Here is a 23,528-nt window from a genome sequence, read left to right as displayed (position 1 = left end):
TAATTTGTAGCTTTAATTATAAAACCTTATATAAATTTAATTTTGAGAAAAACTTATGTTAGGCTATATCCATATTTATAATATGTAAATTGAGTAAAACAATAATATAAAATTTATAATATATAATCTTTATAAAAAAGTTTTGTAAATTGTCCAAAACTTTCATTACACTTCTTATAAATAATATATATATTTTCCATAACTTTAGAAAGTTATATTTTTTTTTTATAAATAAGTTATCATGAAAAACTATAATTGTAACCTCCACAACCCTACCTAAACGTTAGAACCGTATTCGGAAGATTATATTAGCCATCGAAGTGACCTATAAAGCTTATTGGAGTTTTAAAAACAACCATTTTAAAACATTTGTTTTAATTTAGTAGAAACTAAGCTAAATATCGATTTATTATTCACCAAAATTTTTAATTATAATTTAGCAGCGAAGAAGAACGATAGTTACTTATGTTTTTAATAAAAATCGTGGTTCATGCATAACTAATTCATGATCATAACTCCATATCCTACAAGTTAAATTAAATATTATGTAAAATAAAAACAAACCCAAATCCTAAGTCTCATGCCACAATTTGTAGTAAAATAATATAATCTTTAAATAATAATTAAAATAAATCATTAATGAACCTAAAAGAATTTTATAAAATTAAAATCGAGCTGAGGCTCGCTGAATGTTGTGCTTGCATCCTAACCTGGTGGGTTATATGAAAAGATGGAAATTAGGAGGGAGTAAGCTATGAAGCTCAATGTGAGTTCCATTACGAGATAATCAGTGCAACCAATTAGCATACAAAATCACACCACATATAATAACTCGCAATAGCAATCTCAGAATATCGAATTAACAGATCAACATCATACACATATATACATATACACATATATATCATATTAGAATTCTCAGAATCTATAACCTCCCCAACCCCGTCTAAACGTTAGAACCGAATTCGAGAGATTACATCGACCATCGAAATGACCTAGTACGATCGGAGTTTATAAAACAATCATTCTTAAAATATTTGTTTACTTTAGAGGAAAACTTAGTCTATTTTCAGCAAAACTTGCGAGTTATCAAAAACCGATTTAGTTTAACTTTCCTATGTATCGGTGACTATTTTGAAAACTTAGTTAATTTCTAGTTTATTTACTAGCCAATATTTAATTATAACCTTGCAGCAGAAAAGTGATATTCAACTTACCTATAATTTAATGAAAAGCAAATTTTATGCATAAGAAATTAAAATCCATATTTCAATATTTAGGAAAAAGAAAAAAAAACAATTTAAATGTCGTGCATGCTATATAAACCCAAAATCGAAACATAAGTCTCATACCATAGTTCAAAAGAAAATAATGCAGTCTTTGAATAATAAAAAAAGATATCAAATAACAACTTAAAAATATTTTGGAAAATGAAATCGATTCGAGCCGAGCCCTTCATATGCCGAGTCCACATCCTAACTTGGTGGGTTATCTGTAAAGATGGAAATAAAAAGAGAGTGAGCTATGAAGCTCAGTGTGAGTTTGGTCACAAGAAAACTGAAACAAAACAATAGAAAAAGCATATGAGTTAACAATTCTAAGAATAATCACAATCATAAAGCATTTTAGATTAATGATTTTTCATGTCATCACTTCACTGCACTATTTCAGGAATCACAATTTTATATGCACATGCTAATGAATGCAATACAGTTTCAAATTAATAGAAAAGTCCTACCTAACTCTGTTATACACCTCACCTATGAGTTCCCCAAAACTCATCTACCATATCACTTCGGATCGTGGACGAGCTGTTGGAAAAATCTCGGTTTCAAAATGGTTTTCTTGCACAACGAAAAATTAAAATTTTGAAAATCGGCCCAATTTGTGATATTTATAGCAATAAACCTTAACTAAATTATCAACTTTCGACAAAAAGACAAGAAATAATCAACTTGTGGCTTGACTCTCTTATTTTTTCCCTAGTGGAGTCACCAAGCTGTCGAAACCATTTTTTGATAAGGTCGACTTTTTATTTAAAAACAAAAATAGAGTCGCCACCAATCCTTTTTATTTAGGTGTGATCGGATCACCTCATAATTTAATTATTTTAATAAAAGTTTAAATTTACTAAAACGATAATTTTCGGTCTACAAAATCCAGAAAACGGGTTCGGGAGTCAGTTACGCACGAGGAAGGATTAGCACACTCGATACGCCCAAAATTGGTATCTAGTTGATTACTTAATGTCTTGGTGTCGATGATTAAAAACTCGAAAAAAATTTAAAATACGATCCCTCTTTATATTGTGTTATTTTAAAATTACTCGAATAAATCAAAATGAGTAAAATGTCTCCTTATCTCGAAGTAACAAGATATCACATCCCGTAAGTTAGGACATGACACCTCGTATTTTTGAGAATAAGCTTGTCTTTTATTTAAACCTCTTTTATTTTAATTTTAAAAGGATATTCGGTTATTTAGGTTCAACGCGAGAAAAATCAAAACCCAATAAGTTAGTGCACGACTTCTCGAATTTCCAAAAACTGAATATTGCATTTATTTTCGAAAATTTTCTTTTTTGAATTTGAATACGAATTAATATAATATTTAATGAGATGTACGTTTAATTTATGTGAACATCGTGTGAAGGCGAACAAAATTTTTTTACGCAATGTATAATACAATAATAATGAAATAACGTAAAATAATCATATTAGTAGAATATTTAAAAGGTAAATAATAAATAATTGAATACAATAATAATGACATAATTATAATAATAACACCAAATAATAATAACAATAATCATATTAGTTACTATTCTAATACTAAAAATATAAGAATGAATTAAACACTAATAATGATGATAATAATAATAATAATAATAATAATAATAATAATAATAATAATAGTGATGATAATAATGAAATGTATAAATAAAGGAATAAATAACAATATAAATACTAAACTCAAGAAAAGTAAGGAAATGGATAAATGAATGAATGTATAAATAAATAAATAAAACATAACGAAAAAGAATAAATAAATAAATAAAAGCTTGAAATTAAGCGAATAAAGGATTAAATTGAGGTTAAAATAAAATTTGGAGTCTAGTTTATAATAAATGGATAAATAAACATAAAAGGGATTGGATCGAATTTCGAATGGAATTTAAAGGTATAAATTATAAAACAAAGAAAAAGGGAAAGGACCAATTAACACGTGCTGAAAAAGGGCAGGGACCAGATGGGAAATTATCCTCAGTCCACGGAATGCACTATTTCAATATGGACCAAAGTGAAATAAAATAAAAATTATACCGCGAAATTAAAAAGAAAAAAAACTGAGGACCAAATTGCAAAGCGTCGCAAAAGCGGAAGCACCGCACGCGCAAATAACCCATGCACTAGAAAACACTCGGATCCTCTGGGTAAATAGGTCGGGTCACGGGTCAAAGGCCAAAACGACGTCGTTTTGGTCCTCGAACCTAACTTTCAAAATAGCGCCGTTTGATGGTTACTATTTAAGATAAAATTTTAGATTTTTTTCATTTTTAACACTCTCCTCAGAAAAACAAAAAAAAAAAAAACCTCTCAACTCTCCCCTCCCTTTCTATTTCCGTCCATGGGTCCGGCCGTCAGGCCACCGTGGTGGCCATTGGTCGTCGGCGACGGCACCACCGTCCACGGTGGCCATAAAATCGAAAAAAGACCTTTTTTTGGCTTTTCGACTCCCCAAGCCTAAAACCGTCGTTTTTCATCGGAAACGACGAACCTCGGCCTTCCACGGCGGCGCAAAATAAAAAAAGTAAGATATTCCCCTATTTTTTACTGTTTTCGGTTGTTCTTTTTAAAAAAAATAAAAATAAATAAATAAAACGAAATTAATAGAAAAAAAAACCACCTATAAAAGATTTCATTTTTCTTTTGTTTTTGATTGATTCGTTTTTTTTTTTTGTATTCGATTGTCTGTAAAAATTACAAACTATTTTCGTGGCTTTTATAGCCACGATTACAATGTTCATGCTATTGTTCTATTACTGTTTCTACCTCTGTTTTTATTTTGCGTGTTTGCTTTTGTCTTTTTTCTCTTTGTTTGCAGGTGGCGTGAAGGTCAACGGCAGAGATTCCGGCTTTTTGCCATTTTGGTGCAAGGGAGGCAGAAGGGTGTCAGACAGCACTGGAGGCTCACATGGGATTAGGGTTTCAGTTTTTACTGAAACTGAGTTTAGTTTTTAGGCCAACGGGCCGCCTAGGGTTTTTAATTTTTGGGTTTGGTAATTGTAAAATTGGGCCTGATGGACTTTGGACTATTGTTATGTAAAAATGGACTGTTTGTTGGGCCTGGGCAAATTAGGCTTATTAGAAATAGGCTCCAAAAATTGTTGGGCGGAAAATGAGGTGTTTGAAAATTGAAATCTTTTGATATTGTTGGGTTGATGAATATTGTTATTTAAAAAAATATAATTTATGTGATGTTTAATTTGATAATATATTGAATATTTACGTTTTTTAATTTAAATTGTTATGTGTTAATTTTCTAGTCACATTATATTAAATATTAATGTATTAATATAAATTTTGAACAACTCATACAATATGCTTTACTTTATATATATAATAAATCCGTACTATCTTATGGGTATGTAAACTAGTTTTAAATTATGTTAATAAAGTTACTTTCCGTGAGGTCAAAACTTTTTAATGTGTTGGTATCATGAGTTAATTAGATATCAAGTTAATTAGAAAAATTTAAAAATCAAGATTATTTTGTTAATTATAACCAAAGTGTTCACGGTCAATAGTAGTAAAAGACTTAGCAACTTCTAAAAATATAAAACATTTTTAAAAATTATATAAATTGAAATATATATAAAAATTACATTGTATTTCATATAAAATAATAAGTTAATCTAATAAAAATACATATACCAAATAATTATTTTTGTTTCTCTAAAGAGAAGCAAATCGTGATCTTTTTTGTTTCTCTTTTTCCCGGTATTAAATTTTTATCATATTTTCCGTTTCCATGTTCAATACATTTCTTCTCCTTCGCAATCAAACTAATTTTTTGCTCATAAACCAAAATCCCCCGCCCCCAACTAAAAGAGAAAAGATCAGTGGGTGCCAAAAGGCTTGGATGGTACAGGTTTATCTTGTGATAGTACCTTGCCGTGTGAGGCTTTAGTGAGCTCATTTCTTGATGGCTGTAGGTGGAATGAGGGGCTTGTGCGGCAATTATTTCAATCGAATGAAGCGGATTTGATATCCCATTGCCCCATTGTGCTTCGAGGGATGTTTTAGTATGGGGGCACTCACCGACGAGGGTGTACTATACTAAAAGTGGTTGCTCTTGGCTTTTGTTGCAATCGTTGGGATATGGCCTGCATAGGGCCCTTTGGAGAGTCCTCTAGAAGTTATCAGTGTTACTGAAAGTGCGCTTGTTCGTTTGGCGTGTGTCGGATGAAATTCTTCTGACTTAAGATTGCTACCTTGAATGACCTCCCTAATTTGGTGTGTAGGCGGTGCGATAATGAGCGCAAGACAGCCTTGCATGCGTTGGGGGACTGCCTTACATCGAATGCCTTACATCTCATGTCTATACATGCTTTTATGGGAACTATGAAATGTTCGCAATTAATGAAGTTCTTAATGGGTACCTGACCCCATTACACATGACATCCAATTTTGCTCGTTCCTTGCGTGAGGAATTTAGACTTCTTAATTTGCTCAACCGGCCCTTATTGCCAAGACAACCGCGAGAGGAGCGCTGGTGTGCGCCAAGCATGGGGACTGTGAAGATAAATGTGGACGCGGCTTGGGATGTGGAATCACGGGAGGCTGAAATTGGTTGTGTAGCACGCCACAAGGATAGGTTGGTCTTAAAGGCCTTGCGCGGCATGTTTCCTCATGTTGGGACGCATACTGGGGCTTGAATATGCGCAGGATATGAACTTTATAAATATTGTTATTGAATCTGACTCTTGCGTTGTTATTTCGAAATTTTTACATGATACTTTGGACTTCACTCATTTGGGCCAATTTGTTTCTAAGGCCCGTATTTTGTATTCGAATTTTAATTCTTTAGAATTTCATTTTGTTAATAGGGCAGCTGTTTTGGTGTGAATTGCCCCCATAGGCTCCACGATCTTATTATTGCAAACACCTTATGATGAATGAAATTGCCGCAACCCTTTATCAATACAACTGCATATAGAAGGAAGTTCCAGTCCATTTTTATCCTTTTTTTTTAACATAATAACATTATGAGTAAATTTTATTCCGATCCCTCTACTTTTAGATTATAAAAATAGTTAAATTTCAATTTGATCTCTACATTTCACTCAAATTTAAGATTTAATCTATATACTTTAATTCTAACATGATTTGATACCTCAACTTTTATAATGTCATTAGTTTGTCTAAATACTTTATTCTAATTAAAATGATGATGTGAATTTTTAAGAATTATTAGCACTTTTAAAAATTTTTATTAAATTCAAGCTTGTTACAATTTTTCTTTTGTTTCATGGATATCAAGTTTATTTTATTTTTAAGGCTGCTTGTGGAATAAAACAATACACTATCATTATACCAAACGCTCACCTTTTACTAATTTACCAAACAATTTTCTAATATAAATTAAATACTAATAAAATTTAGAGTAAAAATTTACTACTTAATTTTTTAATTTAGCAAACACATCCTAAGCAAGAAATATGGAGGAGATGTACCTACACTACAAACAAATTGTTATATAGTGGCAATTCAATAACTGTCACTAAAAATAAAAGTTCAATGGATATAGGTCTAGAAACCCTATACCAACGTTCAAAATTCTATTTCGATGAAAAAATAACCGTTGGTGCATGTAACATCTGTATAGACTTTGTACAATTAAAAATGTGAACATCGAAATAGGTCTAAATTTCTATACCGACGGTTCAAATTTAGCAAAAGTAAAAATTGTCGATATAAATACAGTACCCTATAGTTGATTTGCTAATACCTATGCCAACATTTAATTCCATTGGTATACGTTTCAAGTATCAAGGTGCATGCTTAACATATAGCGATGTTAGTAACTAGCAGTAGAGTCATATAAGTGAATTTACAATTATCTCTTTCGATTTATACTAACAGTATGAAGTGTCAATAAATGTTCTATGAATGGAATTTCGAATTTACCCTTAAACATATAGCGACAGTCTTAATCGTCAATAAAAGTTTTTATTAACATAAATTCACCATCATATCAAATCCAATTACTAATATTTTGATTTGTCTATAATATTAATTGATATCTTCCAGCTCAAAGTCTCTAAATAATTGTCTTAGTAATAATAATTGATATCTTCAATCGCCACAAGATATTACCTTTACATCTTCAAGAATTCCTTCAATGTTTGAGATTATATCTTTTATCCCAGATGATTTTTTTTTTGTAGAATTGCCATGTTAAATGAAAATTTAATTGATGGAATTTACCCTACAAATAATCCCTAATGTAACAATAGTTGGGTGACACCAAAGTAGATGGATTATATTCCTAAAATTAAAGTATACTTTTAGAAAAATATTGAGACCTATGAATATTTTAACTTTTTAGAATACATCATAAAACCGTCGGTATATATAAGACCAATACTGACGAATAATTTAGTCTGTCATTATAGATACTCCTATATTAACAATAATAGAATGTGTTGGTATAGGTTTATCATGTACTGACGGATCAATAATCGACCTATTTATATTTACAGAACTATCAATAAAAATAAGTGTAGATGTATGCCAAATAATTTGTAGTGCTAGAAGCTAGAATTTTATGAAATGGATGAAAAGAAATGAAAGTTACTAGTGAAATTCTTGAGATTTGAAAAATGGGTATTTAAGTACACATTAGAAGAAGCTAAATTTTAACTAAAGTTTGAACTTTTTTCAAGGAAGACAGCAACACAATATATCAAACAAAGAAAAGAAAGGGAATTTTTAAAGTTCTTTTTTTTTTGTTTTTGTTTTTCTTAACCAAAAGTGTGTTTGGGACAAGGGATGAGAGACGAGAGTCAGTATATGTATTTTTATTAGATTACGTGGGATGTGTCTCACATTTATCGGAAAGTCTGTAGACACTTAAGACAATAATCAATGAACAACTGAAGAACGCCCAAAACAGGCCCGACATCATGACGAGGAGCGTCGGGATGACGCGACAATGTTTGAAACGGCGAAGCAGAGACGACGTCATGATGAGGCAATTCTCGACGTCGCAACGTCATGACATGTTCTCCTATTCGGCAACTGCGTTTTAGACTTCAAGTAGGACTCAAGTAGGACTGCTTCTCCCAGTTGAACTCTGATTATTTCAAGAATATTTTAGTATGACTAGAATTCTAATCTTAGCCTATTTAAAGGGTCCATTGTATCTTTAATTTGACTGGCCAAAAATTAACATGTCAATCAGCAATGGTTTGGATTTGACTTTTGGTGAGAGTTTCGTGGTAACTATGGAGAGAATTTTGTTCGCGAGTTATGACTTTATTTTCGAGGTTTGGATTTGTACGTTTAGTACTTTTAGGTTTATTTCTTCATATTGTACTATCGTTTGTTTACTCATTTAGTGAAAATGTACCTTCTTTGCCAGTGGTTTTTTCCTCATTGAGGATGTTCCGCGTAAAAATATTTGTGTTTGTTCTTCTCCACTTTTACTATATTATTGTTTATACGAGTCAATCCCCAACAGATTAAATTATTATCTTATATAAAATACAATGAAATATTTTATTTCATATATATAATTTTAATATAATTTTTCAAAGATTTATGTACTTTTATTTTTAAAATTAAAATTAAATTGAAATAATTTGTAATGTTGAGAATTATTTTTAAAAAAATTGTTATTATATTTTGAAATATCATTTTACGCATTAAATACACTTAACTGAAATGGATAAAGATAAAAAAAAAAAAAAACAATTAGTTGAATGATCATCATCTTAAAACTTTTAAAGATTCGGCAAAAAAGAAAAGAAGAAACATAAACTTGCCGTGTAATTTACTTCATTATTTTCCCAGATTTTGAAAGTTGCAAGTTATAATATTAGTGTCAAAAGAACAGCCGAAGAAACTACTTATCCATGCTTCAAAACTTGGGTCCAACTGCCACTTTAATTTTGGGCCTTCTATTTTGTAAACTCATTTTGGGGGCAAACCTATTTTTGTTTGAGAGTTATGGAGAACAATATGAGGTTAATTGAGTTTCTTTTTTCAAATTTAGTTTAGACAAAGATCATGGTTTCGAGATTTTTTAATAATATCATCCCAAAATCCCAACTTACATTTTGTTTCTGGAAGTGTAATTACCTAACATTTCTAGGTTGGTTTGAGATCCACATGTGCTTGACTTGGGGGGTTTTTTTTTTTAAAGTTAAAATCAATTTAGTAAAGAAAATTAATAAGAAAAAGAAAGAAATATAGACAAAAAGAAAAGCAGGTCTTATTGTTGAAGTTTAAAAGCGATTTCAGTATAGACAAAGGCACAAACGATCACGCCTGTTTGCAGCCAAAAATAAATAAATAAATCACGCAAGCCGACCGACTTTGATCAATCCAGATGCCAGAAAGGGAAACATTAATTAGCCTGTATCCATTAAAATATTCTTCTTCTTTTAAATTCATCTCAAATTACTGATCTTATGTAAATAAAATTCACCACTTATCAATAAACATTCCCTATATGAATATCTATTTATATATCATAAATAAATATAATACGAGTACCATGTAATGATGAAATTGAAGAAATTAATTTGGTCCTCTTATATTATCTGTCCTACAACTTAATTTCTTTGGAAGATCACGTGAACAAATTTTGATTTTCCACCATGAATCCCATGTTCTCATTCCCAGTGTCGGTCCCCCCATCGTCGTCATTTTCTTTCAGGCCAAACAACAAGGGATGGTCAGCTCAGCTATCACAATACATCTGATTTTACGCTCTATTTTATTTAATATAATATATATATATATATATATATTTCCCTCACTACTTTGACTTACTAAACTTCCTTGTCAAACTTAGCCTTCTGTAATTTGTGTTATTGGGGAGATTTTCACCTCCAAAGTCAAGCCAAGACGGGTGGCATTTTTGACCCTTTGTAGCAGGTGGCATTTGGTCCTTGCTCGAGCTCAAGCCCCTAGGGTGGGATTTTTTTTCCTTTTCTTTAATTAAGCACTTGGAAAATAGTATACCTTATATCACTCCACGAGGTTAGGCTACTAGTGCAGCTTGAGCCAATAAAAAGACTTTTGCTTTTTTCCTTGTTTTCCCATTTTTCCATGGGAAAATGAAGTCCTAACATGAGAAAATAAAAAAAGTGAGGGAATTGAAATTTTCATTTACAAGAAAATTTCCTTTTTCTTCGGGTCTTAACTTTGGTAAGTTGATAAACCAAGCACATGATCTAATGACATTAAACAAAGTTTTAGTTTACATCAAGTTTTTAATTCCATCCCTAAACACTTCCTACCATCTCCCTTTTTATATATTAAAATTTTCTTTTTTGGCGGAATGAAAAACTTTGCTACGTTGTAATAGCTTTGAGTGATATTGGTTCACTTTGGTTAGGTTTTTTTAAATTTTCTGAACCGTCTATTATAATTTTGTTCGGTTCGATTCTTAATTTTTTAGATTTATTTTAATAAAATGAACTTTATTTTATGGTTTTTAAATATTATTTGACAAAATTTCAAGTCTTTTTCATAAATATTTCTATAAAATAATAATTTTAAGAACTTTTAAATTATTTTACCATTTTAAATATAAAATATTTATTTTTATATCATAAAAAATTAAAATTAATTATATATTAAATAAAAAATAGAATTTGATTCAATTTCAAGTAACCATAATTTTTTAATTTACATATTATAAGTCGTCTAAATACCTTGGTTCGGATTAGTTTTCGATTTGATGGGGTTTTTTCTGGGCAGTTGCTTTAGGCATTGGCATATTCTAAGACATTGTGTAGCGGATACACTAAAAGGTGCTCAAAAGTAAGACTTATAAGTGAAAGGTCCCAGTGTTGTGCAGTGCTGCTTTTCACTTTTGGTTCATCTTTTTGGATGGTTTTAAATGCAAACTTTGTACAATCATCCTATCTCTGCTCACCCAATAAATTTAAGCAATTAGTTACCTTTCCAAATGTCCTATATTATGGTTTTTGCTTTATGACAAAACTTTAGAATTTATAAATCGGATTAATTAAAACATAGCTTTTAAATTTATTTTATAAATAATTTAAAAAGTGTGATAGATTTTTAATCACGTATAAAATTAAACACTTTGACCATTAAAGTATAAAAAGTTAGATAAACTTTTGAGAAGGGGATTGCAATAGGTAAGGAAGATAGAAAGTGAGTTTTGTTTTGGCATGATTTGATCAGTTGGGTTTAATTGGGTTTTGGCATGATGGAAAATTTGATTGTTCTTTCGTACAAGCTGCATTTACGAACACTGGAAGTACGTTTTTATTTCTGAGATAGAATAACATTTACTTCTTAAGTTTAATATTTTTTACTTTGGTCCATGAATTATTATTTACATTTTATGTGGGAAACTCCTCGAAGAGGATAAAAATCACGTGCAAATAAAATTTCATTAAAACGGTAAATAATTTGAAAGAGTAGAAGATGGAGATAACCCAAAAGCAAACAAATCCTAAACTCTGAAAACAAAGCTCTCTGATTAAAAACACGAAATTCCTTTAAAACTCTCTCAAAACTCTCTTAATCTTTTATTAATCTTAATGTGATGTGTTGAAACCATTTTTTGAAAAACAAAAAATTTAGGTTGTCGACTTTAAAAAATGAAAATTGGGAGTCGCCACCAATCTTTTATTGAGATGTGATTGGATCACCTAAAAAACGACTTTGGTCTATGAATTTTAGAAAAACAGGTCCGGGAGTCGGTTACGTATGATGAAGGATTAGCATCCTCATTACGCCCAAAAGTTGGTACCTAGTTAATTAATTAATGTCTTAAGGTGGAAAATTTTAAAAATATAATCTTTAAAAACTTAAAACGTTGCGTATTAAGACCCTTTTCAATTCAGAGAAGCAAAAATGCCACACCCAATACGTTAGGGCACAACATTCTAATTTCCTCCAAAATGAATTAGGTCAGAATACTTATACAATAAAACTTTAAAAGAACATCCACTCATCCAAGATTTAAGAAATCACACCCAATACGTTAGGGCACGATCCCTTTAGAATCCCAAACTCGGAATATTTCCTTTACTTTAAAAGAACATCCACTTATCCAAGATTTAAGAAATCACACCCAATACGTTAGGGCACAATTCCTTTAGAATCTCAAACTCGGAATATTTCCTTCATGATTTTTTTTAAAAAATCTTCATTTTGAGAAATCAATGCGTCACATCCAATACGTTAGGACAGAACGTGTTGAATTTCCAATAATGAGTTTTTATTTTTTAATTAAAGAGAAATGCTCGATCGTTAGATTTAACGAAGAAAATCGGAACCCAATATGTTAGGGCTCAATTTCCTTGAAAATCTTAAATACGAGCATTATCTCAATTTTGAAAATTTTCTATTTTTAAATTTGAGTAAAAGATGATGTAACGTTATATTGTACATACAAATGCTATAATAATAAATACAACAATAATAAATACATCAATGACATATCACTAATATAAATAAATCAATAAGCGAAATTAATATACATAATAAAAATAATCACATGCAAAATATCAAACAAATAAAAAACATTCTTTTTAACATATAAACGAAAACATGAATTAATAATCAAATGAAGAAAATAAACAAAATATAAAGAATAAAAGGCACATAATATATACATTAATATGAATATAAAAAAATACACTTACGAACATAAGAAAAATATAAAAATATATATAAGTCACAAAAGATGTACTAAAATTATAAATATATATATGTACATATATATTTACAAAAAAATATTTTGAAACTAAATATAAAAGTATATATATGTATATAAAAGTTAGAAAATAAAATAAAAAACAAAAATATATGTATAAAATATATATAAGCATCCATATATAAAATAATATATTACATAAAAAAACGATGCATGCGCATGAATATAAAAATAAAAATAATAATAATAATAATAATAATAATAATAATAATAATAATAATGATAATAAATAACAATTTTCTTAAAAAAAAACAAATGAATTGCAAAGAAAACGTAATTAAAACAAAATGGAGGGCCGAATTGCGATGCGCGCATTATATGAGGGTCCTAAATGGAAATAATCCATTTCCCTAAACGGTGTGCAGCAATGTGGGCTAAAATGCCCTAACGGTAAAATTTCCGGGCCCAATTTTAAAAGAAGAGAAAAACTTAATTAAACAATATAGCAAGAAGGGAGGACCAAATGCGCAAATTACCCCTTTAGGGCAGGAATGCGCAGATCCTACCTGTGGGTCAGGTCAACGCGCGGATCCTGCCTTAACGATACGGTGCCGTTTCGGTGTTTTTATTTAAACTGAATTTTTTTTAAAAAAAAATGAAAAGATCATTTGTAACCAGAAAAAAAAATCTCTTTGCTTTCTCTGCTAGGGTTTCGACCCTAGCTTCTGTGCCTTTGCGCCGTCGTCGCGAAACCACCGCGAATGGTGGTTGGAGCCGCACCCCAAAGAGGCTTGTTGGCTTTCTTCACGCAGATCTGGAGGCGTCGCAAGGTAAACCTCTTTTTTACCCTCGTTCTTTCCGTTTTTCTCTCTTATATTATTTGTTTGTAAAAAATAAAAATAAAAATAAAAAATAAAAGCTGTAAATCTCAACCTTTTGATCAGTTTTACTCTCTATTTTGAATATTCGACTTTGCTGTGAAAATAATAGTCCTCTCTTTTTATTGATTTTCTATCCTTGATTACAGTATTTCAATGGCTATTTTATAGCCGAAATAATAAAAATAAAAAAGAAATAAATCTGCTGGATCTGTTTGATTTGATTTCGGAATCCTTGATTTTCTTTCCTATCTTTGCTGATTATTTCTTTCCTTGTTGTTTTGTTTCCTTGCAGGTGAAGATCACGGAGATCCGGAGGCATGGTTGCGGCGTGAGACTCATCCCAGAAACCCTAGGGTTTCTGATTTCATGTTGGGCCATTGCTTTTGGGCCTCTGTTCGTTTTGGGTTTTGGGCCACATAAGCCCATTGTAATTTGGACTGTAAAAATGCTGGACATTATTATTTTTTATTATTTAAAAGGCCGGGTAAAATTTAGGTATTACATGATGATGATATCAATTCTAGGGTGCAAAGACCCTTTTATAGGCTGAAATTCGTGTGAATATATAACTAAAATATCCCTAGAATAATTAGAATTTAATGGGGAAAATAGCAGAGTTTAGTTAAGAAAACAAAAAACCTAATTTATGTAGGAACACGTCACCACGTTGCAACATCCCGAATCACCTCGTCATGACATCATCCGTCATCATGAGGTCGGGAAACTTCCCGTCGTGACGTCGTCGCCTATTGGAGGTGTTGCGATTCTGACATCCTCATGTCGCGATACGGGTAATGGTAAGTGTCTAAAAGGGTTCGAAAATGTGAGACACAATCCACAAGGTATAGTACGTTCTTTATCGTGATGAAAAAGCACTTTCCACCGCAAAAGTAACGAAAAATACTTAGGGCTAATTCTTCATTACTGCTACGGTTGAAAAGTCCTTTTCAAAAATGCTTTTGAAAAGTATTGTAGAAAAAAACTGTGAATAGAAAATGTGGTGTTCTTCATTGGTGTCATAAATTGTAATGAGAAGTTAAAATATCTATTTTAGACATAATCTTGAAAAATAAAAAATTAAATATTATTTAAAAATTTAAATAACTTTTAAATAATTAAATTATTTGTTAAATCTTAAATTAAATATAAATTACTTGTGAAATTTTAAATTAAAATAATTTACTAATTAAATTTAATAAATTTACATACAATGAACGATCCAATTATTTTTATTATTGCAAAACTAAATGTAAGTTCGAAATCTATCAGTTAATTTTGGTGGTAATATTCTCTTACAATTTTAAATATTTTATACTTAAAGTAAATTTAAAAAGGAAAATATTACAATTAAGGGGGCGTTTTGGTAATTTGATTAACCAAAAGCCAAAAGTAAAATCCAAAAGCTCTTTGAAAACACAGCTTGTTCTTCAATGTTTATGCTGTGCAAAAGTGCTTTTGCACTAACACGTGGTTAGTTTTTGGAGTCCAAAATGAGGTGAAAAGGCATTTTTTTTATCTAAACTCAAAAGTTAGAGATTTAGATGTTTTTTAGTTTTTATATTTGGAAGTAAAATTATTAAAAATATTTTTATTTATAAAATTATTTAAAAGGTATATAAAATAGATTATTTTATATTTTATATTATTATATTAAATTATTTAAATTTTCTTTATTATTATATTTAAATATTAAAAATTATATATAAATTTCACAAATAATATATATTAATTACTTAACAGTATTTAAATTTTATATTTAATGTATCATTACATTAAATTATTTAAATATCATATAATTTAATTATTTTAGTTTTTACTATCATGTGTAAAAAATATTTTAACTTTCAATCGCAGTATTTTCTAGCAATGGAGAATAATAAAACTAACAAACACACTTTTCAAAAATATTTTAAAAAAAATATTTTAAAGCACTTTTCAACCACAATAGCAATGAAGAACTAGCCTTTAGTATTTTTTTTAAAATTTGATTCATAAACTTGAATTTCGATAAAGTATGATGACGTGGTATATTTTAGAGTATTATATTACCATACCTTAATAAAATCTAAATTCTTGAATCGAATGAGAAATAATTACCAAATTCAAAAATTATGGTGGAATAAAAATAAAAATCAACTTGAGAAAATTAGCAAATTCAAAACCTAAACGTTGCTTTTTATCTTTTTAAGCTTTTTGCCTCAAATGATGCTAGTCAAATATTGCAATGAGTTGTTGCCTCATTGGATGCCAAAATCAGAAAGGAGAGACCTTAAATGGAGTGCGCATTTTATTATTTCTAATGAAAATTTTTATGTATTTTAAAAATATTTGATTAAAATTTAAATTAGTTTTTATTTTTTTATTAGAATATTATTTTACTTTATATGCAAGAAAAATATGTTTAAAATACTTGAAATTGTTAAATATATGAGTTAAATGAGAATTAAACATTTTCAATTGGCATGGATATTTTTATCAATGCAGGAGAATGTGGGTTCGAGTACGTTAAAACGCATTATCCTCCTATTTTTAGGTTGGAGAGGGACTATGGACAATTCTAGGCATTGTGTCAAAAAGAACAAATATGATCAGAACCTATTTTGAGATTATTCAAAAAAGAGAGAGAGTTAAATATATATTTAATATGAATATATATTTAGTGAAATCAAGATATATTATTCATGTTAGTTTTACGATAAAATTTTCTTTTATAGATACAATAGGTTTTTATCATTACATTAAAAGAAAAATCCAAAATTATTCTAATTTTTAAAGATATAATCCGCTTTGAATTTGCTAATCTAATTTTTCTCTTAGCACAAGAAGAAGGATAAAAATCATAATTAGGTTGGGCGAGGTCAAGCTATTCTAGAGCAATCATCATGTAACAGTTGAAGAACTTCATCCGGCGGTTGCATATAGATATACCTCTACCCAGAGTCCTTGAGGATGTCGTTGATTCCAAACCATCGGCTACCCGATTACCTTCTCTATAAACATGTGTAACCCAAACCATCCAAGATAGTTGGAGTAAATTTTTAATAACTTGTAACACAACTAAGTGATGTTGTTCTACTGAAGATGTTTGAATCAAATGAATAGTTGCAGTACTATCTATCTCAAGGACCACCCTTTTTAGCCCTAAATTCCAAGCTACTTGCAGTCCCTCAAGAGCACCTATAACAGCTCATTTTTTTGTGGTGTCAGAAACAGTAGTTTCGAGACCACAATTTTGACGTGTGAGTCCATAAATATTATTTATTTCACAGTTATGAAGTTATATAAGTGTTGTATTAAGGTTTGACCCAATAATTTTTTCGTTTGAATAGTTAATTAAGAAAAAGGACTAAATTGTAAAATTTGTAAAAGTCTATCTCGATTGATTTTTACTTGCTAAAATGATTAATTAAATTGAAAACAAGGCCTTAAATGGAAACTAGACCACCTTGATATTTAGTGGACGTCATTAAGATAATTAAGCTTAAGAAATTAAATTTTTTATGTTTAAATTAAAACATTAACATAAGAAATGATGATAAATTTATGGAAAGAAAGAGAAAATGCATTTTTCATCTTCTTCTCCATTCGAAGACACCATTTTAGTTAGAAGAAGAATCGATCACTAGGGTTTGAGCTTAAGGCCTCCAATTGTGAGTTTTTCAAGTCCTTTTCTTGTAATTTTGATGTTTTTGGAATCCCGGGAGCTTGATTTAGCTAACCCAGGGACTATTTTGTGAAATTTTTAAAGTTTTTTATAGTTTTCGTTGATGTTTTCTTGAAGCTTTTGTGGTTATTTGGTTAGTTTTGAAGCTTAGATATGTTAATAGACTAGTTTGTAAAGTAAAAGTTGTTAGTTTTAAACTAGGGGACTAAAATTCAATAAGTCCAAAATTTGTATGAAAATTCTGAATTTATGTGTTTTAATGGATTGTTGGAGGATGAAATTGAGATTTATTTCGAAATCGAAGCTCAAATGTAAGAATTATAATAGTTTCGATTTTAGGGACTAAATCATGATAAATGCAAAAGTTGAGAAATTTTAGTATAGATGAAATTGAATTAGGGTATGGTTTTTATATGTTGTGATATGTTATTTGAATTTGTTAATTAAATGAAGTTATACTTTAGATCAAGAATCTCAATTACCAGAGGATGTACGAGGCAAAGGAAAAAAATTGTCGACTAGTCCCTGATAGTTAAACTGTTACCATTTCGACAAGTAAGTTCATGTAGTATAATACAAATTGTTTATGCTTATATGTTATATTAGGATTGTTAATATTGAATGTTGGTGGATTGGAACCGTATTATAACATGAGATAAGTCCCAATGAAATTAGTAAATTCTCGTATACAAGCTAGTGAGTTTGCCCAAGTTCCAAGCTCTTGCATATGTAGCGGACTCTAGAATACATGAATAGGTTCCGAGCTCCTGCATATGTTGCAGACTCGAGAATACATGAATATTAAGCCCTAACCAGGCTAATTATCGTGCAGGTTTAACCTTAATAGGTAACCAGTCACTATTATTTCCAATTATATACTGAGATCTTTTACGAGGTTTCATCGAGTAAATTTGTGATTGAAGCATGAGGGATATGCCATTTGAGATTGGCTATGTGACTAGTTGTGTTTTGGTCTTGATATCTAAATTGGCTTAATTGGAAATAGAGATAATTATGGTTATTCATGTGATTGAACTCAAAGCTTTGTATATTACTGTTATGGTTTGAATCTTGATAGGTATGTTGTGTTCATAGTGATTTATATGTGAATAGAAATTGAGGTAAGTGAATGTTTATAATGTATAAGCTTACTCGTTTTACTACTTTCTTGTAGATTTTGGATGTTCGGAACATGTCGGTCGGTTCAACGACAGCTCACACCTACCGTCACTTGTTTCGACAGACTTTTGAAGTTTGAAAGTTGGTTACTTGTGGCATGTATAAAGGATGTTTACTTTGCAAGTTAATGATCATGCTTTGGTACTTTGGTTGTGAATAAGATTATAAATAAGCTTGATGTATTAAGTGCTTGGTAGCTACCTGATACTTAGTAAGTTGATGATGTTGTCCAATATTTGAATGACATTATGTGTATGTTTAGGTATTAGCATGACTTGATAATGAATGTTGGTAATTGTTCATGTTTGGAATGATTGGCTTGAATGGTATAAAATGTTTAAAGGCATGGTTGAATGAAGTATGCTTAAATTGTGAAAATAGGTACTCATGTTTTAGGTCCCTTACCGAGCTTTGCTTGTTGATATCTTAGTTAAGGAAATGATGAATGTATGAGTATGTTTGGACATGAAAAATCTTGGCATGAATGGTTGTTATTTCATAATTAAATTGTGATGCCAATTGTGACATATTGCTTAGGCACTTAGGTTGAGTGAATTAAGTTGAATTTGGTATGTTTTGGTGTCTTGTATCATGTTGTTCAAGGGTCTAATGCATTGGCTTATGACTTAAGGGGTCTTGGTCAAATTTGGCTTGTTGTTGAAGGTATATTAGGCACACACAGCCCGTGACACGATTTGCCACACGGTTGTGTGCCATACATGGTTGCAGGACACAACTGTGTGGTCTATTCAATTTAGGTGCAGGATGGTTCACACGACCACAGTTTGTTACACAACCTAGTGACATGACTGTGTGACCCTTTATTACACGGCATCAAATTGTTACATGGTTTAAGGACACGGGCATGTGACCTTGCACAACATGGCCTCATGCTGTCACACGGCCTGGCTACACGGCCGCGTGACCCCTATTTTGCATTTTTGCCATATTTGTCTTAAATGTTTCAAATTAGTCATTACTTCATTTCGAATTGTTTTAGGACTTTCGTAAGCTCAATTTAACCTTGATTATGTATGAATATCATGTTTATGATTACATGTTTAATGAATAATTTTTATTTAAATAAAATTTGAATTGTGATAGCTCATTTCTGTTCTGTTTTGAATGGTAGCATTCTGTAACCCTAATTCGGTAACGGGGACGAGTAAGGGGTGTTACAGCACCCCAAATCTCGACATTGAGTACAGAACAATGACCAATATATATAAAAAAACCAACAATCCAATTGCCATGTTAGTCATGGATTAAACCACCAGCTGAAGCATTCCCAGGCACATTACTAATAGTACCATCAGTGTTCACCTTATGCCATCCATCCTTAGGTGAAATCCACCTAACTAATCTGCAAAGTTTAGTTTGTCTATGCCGTAAAGAACTCGCCATTCCATAATTAGAATAAAGATAAACATCTCTCATTTCGTAGCTCTCCTCCAAGACACTATCACATTCATACTAATCTAATTTTGACATCTAAGTTTGTTACGTGTTAATATGAAAAAGTACATCCAAAAATCCTACAAAAAGTGTACCAAACTGGAAGAGCTTTGAATGGTGTGGATATCAGTCTTTATCACGAGAGAAACATAGTTTTACAGGTAGTATTGAAAAAAAAAAAAAGGGTCTAATGTCTTAGCAAATTCAAACTTTGGCCAAAAGTTTCCAATAAAATTCCATACCATTCGTTCAGAAGAAAAAAGGTCTCAGAATTAGGTTGGATATAACTTGACTATCTCATACGGCTTCTCAGCAAAACAGTGTTTCCCCCTTTTCACACAACATTTTATTATCTAATGAGTTTGAAAATATAATAATAACATGACATGTTTAAAACTATTAACATAAAATATTTGTAATGTTTATATGTTACAGCTATTATTATGCATCTCAAGGATGTTGCCATCATTATGCAAAATCTAAGCTTTTTCAGATCTTTATTTGTCCAATATATATGAATATAAAAAGAAAACAAATCTTTGATAACCCAAAAAAATTGGCTTTACAGGACACTGCAATCTGCAACCTCACCCACTTTTTATAACAGTTTAACAACTCCCCTATATCCAAGTGAACTGTGAACACACTCTGCCTGCATTGTTAAGGGTCCCATTTTTCTGACTTTGCCGCGTGAAACTATTAAACAAACAAAAAAAACCCATTATTATAATGCGAAAAAGTTGACAAACAAAGCTCCTAATTGTAGATTTCTCGGTCTTATTATTATTTTTAAGCTATACTCTCCTTCTATTTATTGATTTATTTAGCTGCTTTTTATGATATAAATGTGTTTCAAAGGCTCAGAAACTCTTATATTTTTTTCTGCAGATTCTCTTCTTCTGAGTAGGTAATTCTGAAGCAGAATTTATATCTGCTGTAGCTTTCTTCAGAATCCATATATCTTTTATTTACCTTTTTGCTCTCTTCATTCTCTTTTAAACAACACAACCCTTTCAAGCTTCACTCTTCGTCATTAACCAACTGTCACTCACAACCCCCCAACAATGGATGTAAGTTGTTCTTTTCTTTTTCTTAAACAAGTCTTTGAATCTTGAATGGATCTATTGTTTAACTAATTCTCTTATTGGGTTTGTTTTTAGGAATATTGCAAGAGAAGCGGGCAGATACCAGCATTTGGAGACTGGGACAATGCAAATGAGCTGCCTATAACTCAGTACTTCGAATGCGCTAGACAAGCGGGTTTGATTCGTTTCAGCTCTTCATCTGGAGAATCTAACCCTTATGTTGCTGCTCATGACTTGTATGAAACAGCTGATTCAAGGAAACATTCTCGTAATCTTGCTCCTCCTAGAAAGGTCAGTTAATTAAATTTTAATAAAGTTGTAGAATTTGTCATGTTTGTTGATGTAGAAAACCCCAAGTTTGAACAAAAGAAAACAAATGAATCATTTCTGAAATTTCCACAGAAACTTTGTACAGTGGGGACATGGAGAAGTAATAAAGCACTAATCTGTCTTCAAGCCTTTTTCTGGGAACTTTTCCTATCTAGGCAACAGTGTTAGTACACAACACTGCAACCTTTTCCAGAAATCTACCTTGCATCTTGCAGAATTTATTATTATTATTTAATATGAAAATATAATTTAGTGGCACTGATAATAATGGAGATGGGCGGTGGTATGCAGCAGGCGAGTAGGGTAAGGGAAAAGGGAGGAGCGCATGTTAAGGAGCAAAAGAAGGCGGGGAGAGTATGTGACGTGACTGAACCGCCAAGGAAATACTACCAACATCCCCACCACCATGTGTCTTTGTCAGTTAATAATGACAACACTACAAGCAGCAATAGTAAGCACCCCATATACGATGCCGTTCCACCTCCTAATCCCAAGAGATTACCTGTTCGACCTCCTAAACCTGTTGATGAAGATCTCTACAAAATCCCCCCTGAGCTCCTTCACTCTTCCAAGCGAGTATGTCCTCTTCCCGGTCTCTTCTTTTATCTTTATTTTTTTAATGTGAGTATAAGTAGGTAAATAAATTAAATGTATCACTTTGAATCCAACATTTAATCTATTGGTCAAGAATGTTTACTATATCTCTGAAGTCATGGGATGGATTTACAGGCTATGCCTGTGTGATAGTTTAAATAAATTTAAGATTCCATTGTATAAGAAAAAAACATCACATGATAGGCCAATTCCTTCAAAGGTCACCGGCTTGAATCTGTTCACATGGACATATAATGAGGGGAACATTGATTTCTTGTCAACACACAAGTCTTTGTCATCCCATTCCAAGTTTGAAAACCCCCTCAAATTCCGCTATAAATTAATTAATCATAAAGAAATATTTGTGGGGGCTTTTTTGTTTTTTAATTCCTTAAAACCTTGGGCCAAGGTTTAGTAGCTGAAAGTTGCCCATCTCTTTCTAATTTGTTGTATTACCCAACCCATGGTTTCCTTGAGCCATTCATTCTTTTCTTCTAATGATAAAAAAGGATCACGTATATTAAAATTTTGAACTCTTAACTATGACCTATCTGGTTATGCTCTATTCTTACATGTTGATTTTGTTATGGAATGCAGAAGAAGATGCCAGGATTCTTTTCCTGCTTGGTACCAGCTTGTGCAACATGAAATTCTTATCGCTTTGTGAAGGAATTTCATGTTTATATAGACAAAGATATGTAGTTAGTCTAGTGATTTATTTCTTTTTGTTCCATCAAAAAATGTTTTGACTAGCAATGAGAAATGACTATGAAATGGAGATTTTGTCCCTTGTCTACCAATGAACTTATACTATATGGAGACTTTGTGATACACTTCTTGTATTTTGAAAGTATAGAATAGAATTGTCGTTTTTAGTAACTATAAGTCTTTCAAAGTTAAATGCGCTCGGCAAAACAAATACCAATTGGTAGGGACTATTATGGGTCACCAAAAACCACAATTTCGACTTCTGATTTCACGAATAATAACAATTTCTCCTTTCTAAATTTAAAAACCAATGAATTTAGAATTTGATAGCAGTGGCCAATAATCATGTGATCTATCCCTAAAATATATACCAACAATCATGTCATCTACACACGTTTGAAAATAGGACAATGATTATCTATTTCGATACCATAATCAAAACTCAAATGTCCATAAAAGAAAACCTTCTTAACAAATATTTGCTTCAAAAATAAAATTAAAAACTAAGTTACAACCAAACGTTATCTTAATTTCTCCATACCATGCAATATGAAGCTCATGATGCTGTAAAAAGAAAACACAAATTTCAGAACAATACTATTATATGTATATATATATATATATATATATATATATATATATAAAAAGAGAGTAAGGTTGGTAGCTTCGTAATAAACACTATAAATTTCTATCATTGGATCA

The 23,528-nt window shown here is 30.8% G+C and overlaps 1 protein-coding gene across 4 annotated transcripts; it reads left to right on the top strand.

Moving 5' to 3' along the window:
- The first annotated feature begins 20,852 nt into the window (after positions 1-20,852).
- LOC105804553 (hypothetical protein) lies at positions 20,853-22,960 on the top strand. Of its 4 annotated transcripts, XM_052623081.1 has the most exons (5): positions 20,863-21,179; positions 21,270-21,485; positions 21,597-21,687; positions 21,778-22,100; positions 22,716-22,960. In XM_052623081.1, the coding sequence occupies exons 1-5, from the start codon at positions 21,174-21,176 to the stop codon at positions 22,764-22,766; spliced, it is 687 nt and encodes a 228-aa protein (XP_052479041.1). In that variant the 5' UTR covers positions 20,863-21,173; the 3' UTR covers positions 22,767-22,960. The 4 variants fall into 4 exon arrangements, with proteins under 4 accessions (XP_052479040.1, XP_052479041.1, XP_012492677.2 ...); XM_052623080.1 differs by lacking the exon at positions 22,716-22,960 and having other exon boundaries at positions 20,853-21,179; positions 21,778-22,309; XM_012637223.2 differs by lacking the exons at positions 21,597-21,687; positions 22,716-22,960 and having other exon boundaries at positions 20,869-21,179; positions 21,819-22,309.
- Positions 22,961-23,528: the final 568 nt, after the last annotated feature.

This window comes from Gossypium raimondii, chromosome 11 (assembly GCF_025698545.1).
Source record: "Gossypium raimondii isolate GPD5lz chromosome 11, ASM2569854v1, whole genome shotgun sequence".
NCBI classification, from domain to species: Eukaryota; Viridiplantae; Streptophyta; class Magnoliopsida; order Malvales; family Malvaceae; genus Gossypium; species Gossypium raimondii.
The sequence above is the reverse complement of the archived record's forward strand: the minus strand, read 5'-3'. Positions and strand labels throughout refer to the sequence as shown.

Coding starts and splice junctions, on each gene's coding strand:
- LOC105804553 (XM_052623080.1), top strand. Junction 21,486..21,596: donor ATCTTGCTCCTCCTAGAAAG/GTCAGTTAATTA, acceptor AAATTTCCACAG/AAACTTTGTACAGTGGGGAC. Junction 21,688..21,777: donor TTTCCTATCTAGGCAACAGT/GTTAGTACACAA, acceptor AATATAATTTAG/TGGCACTGATAATAATGGAG.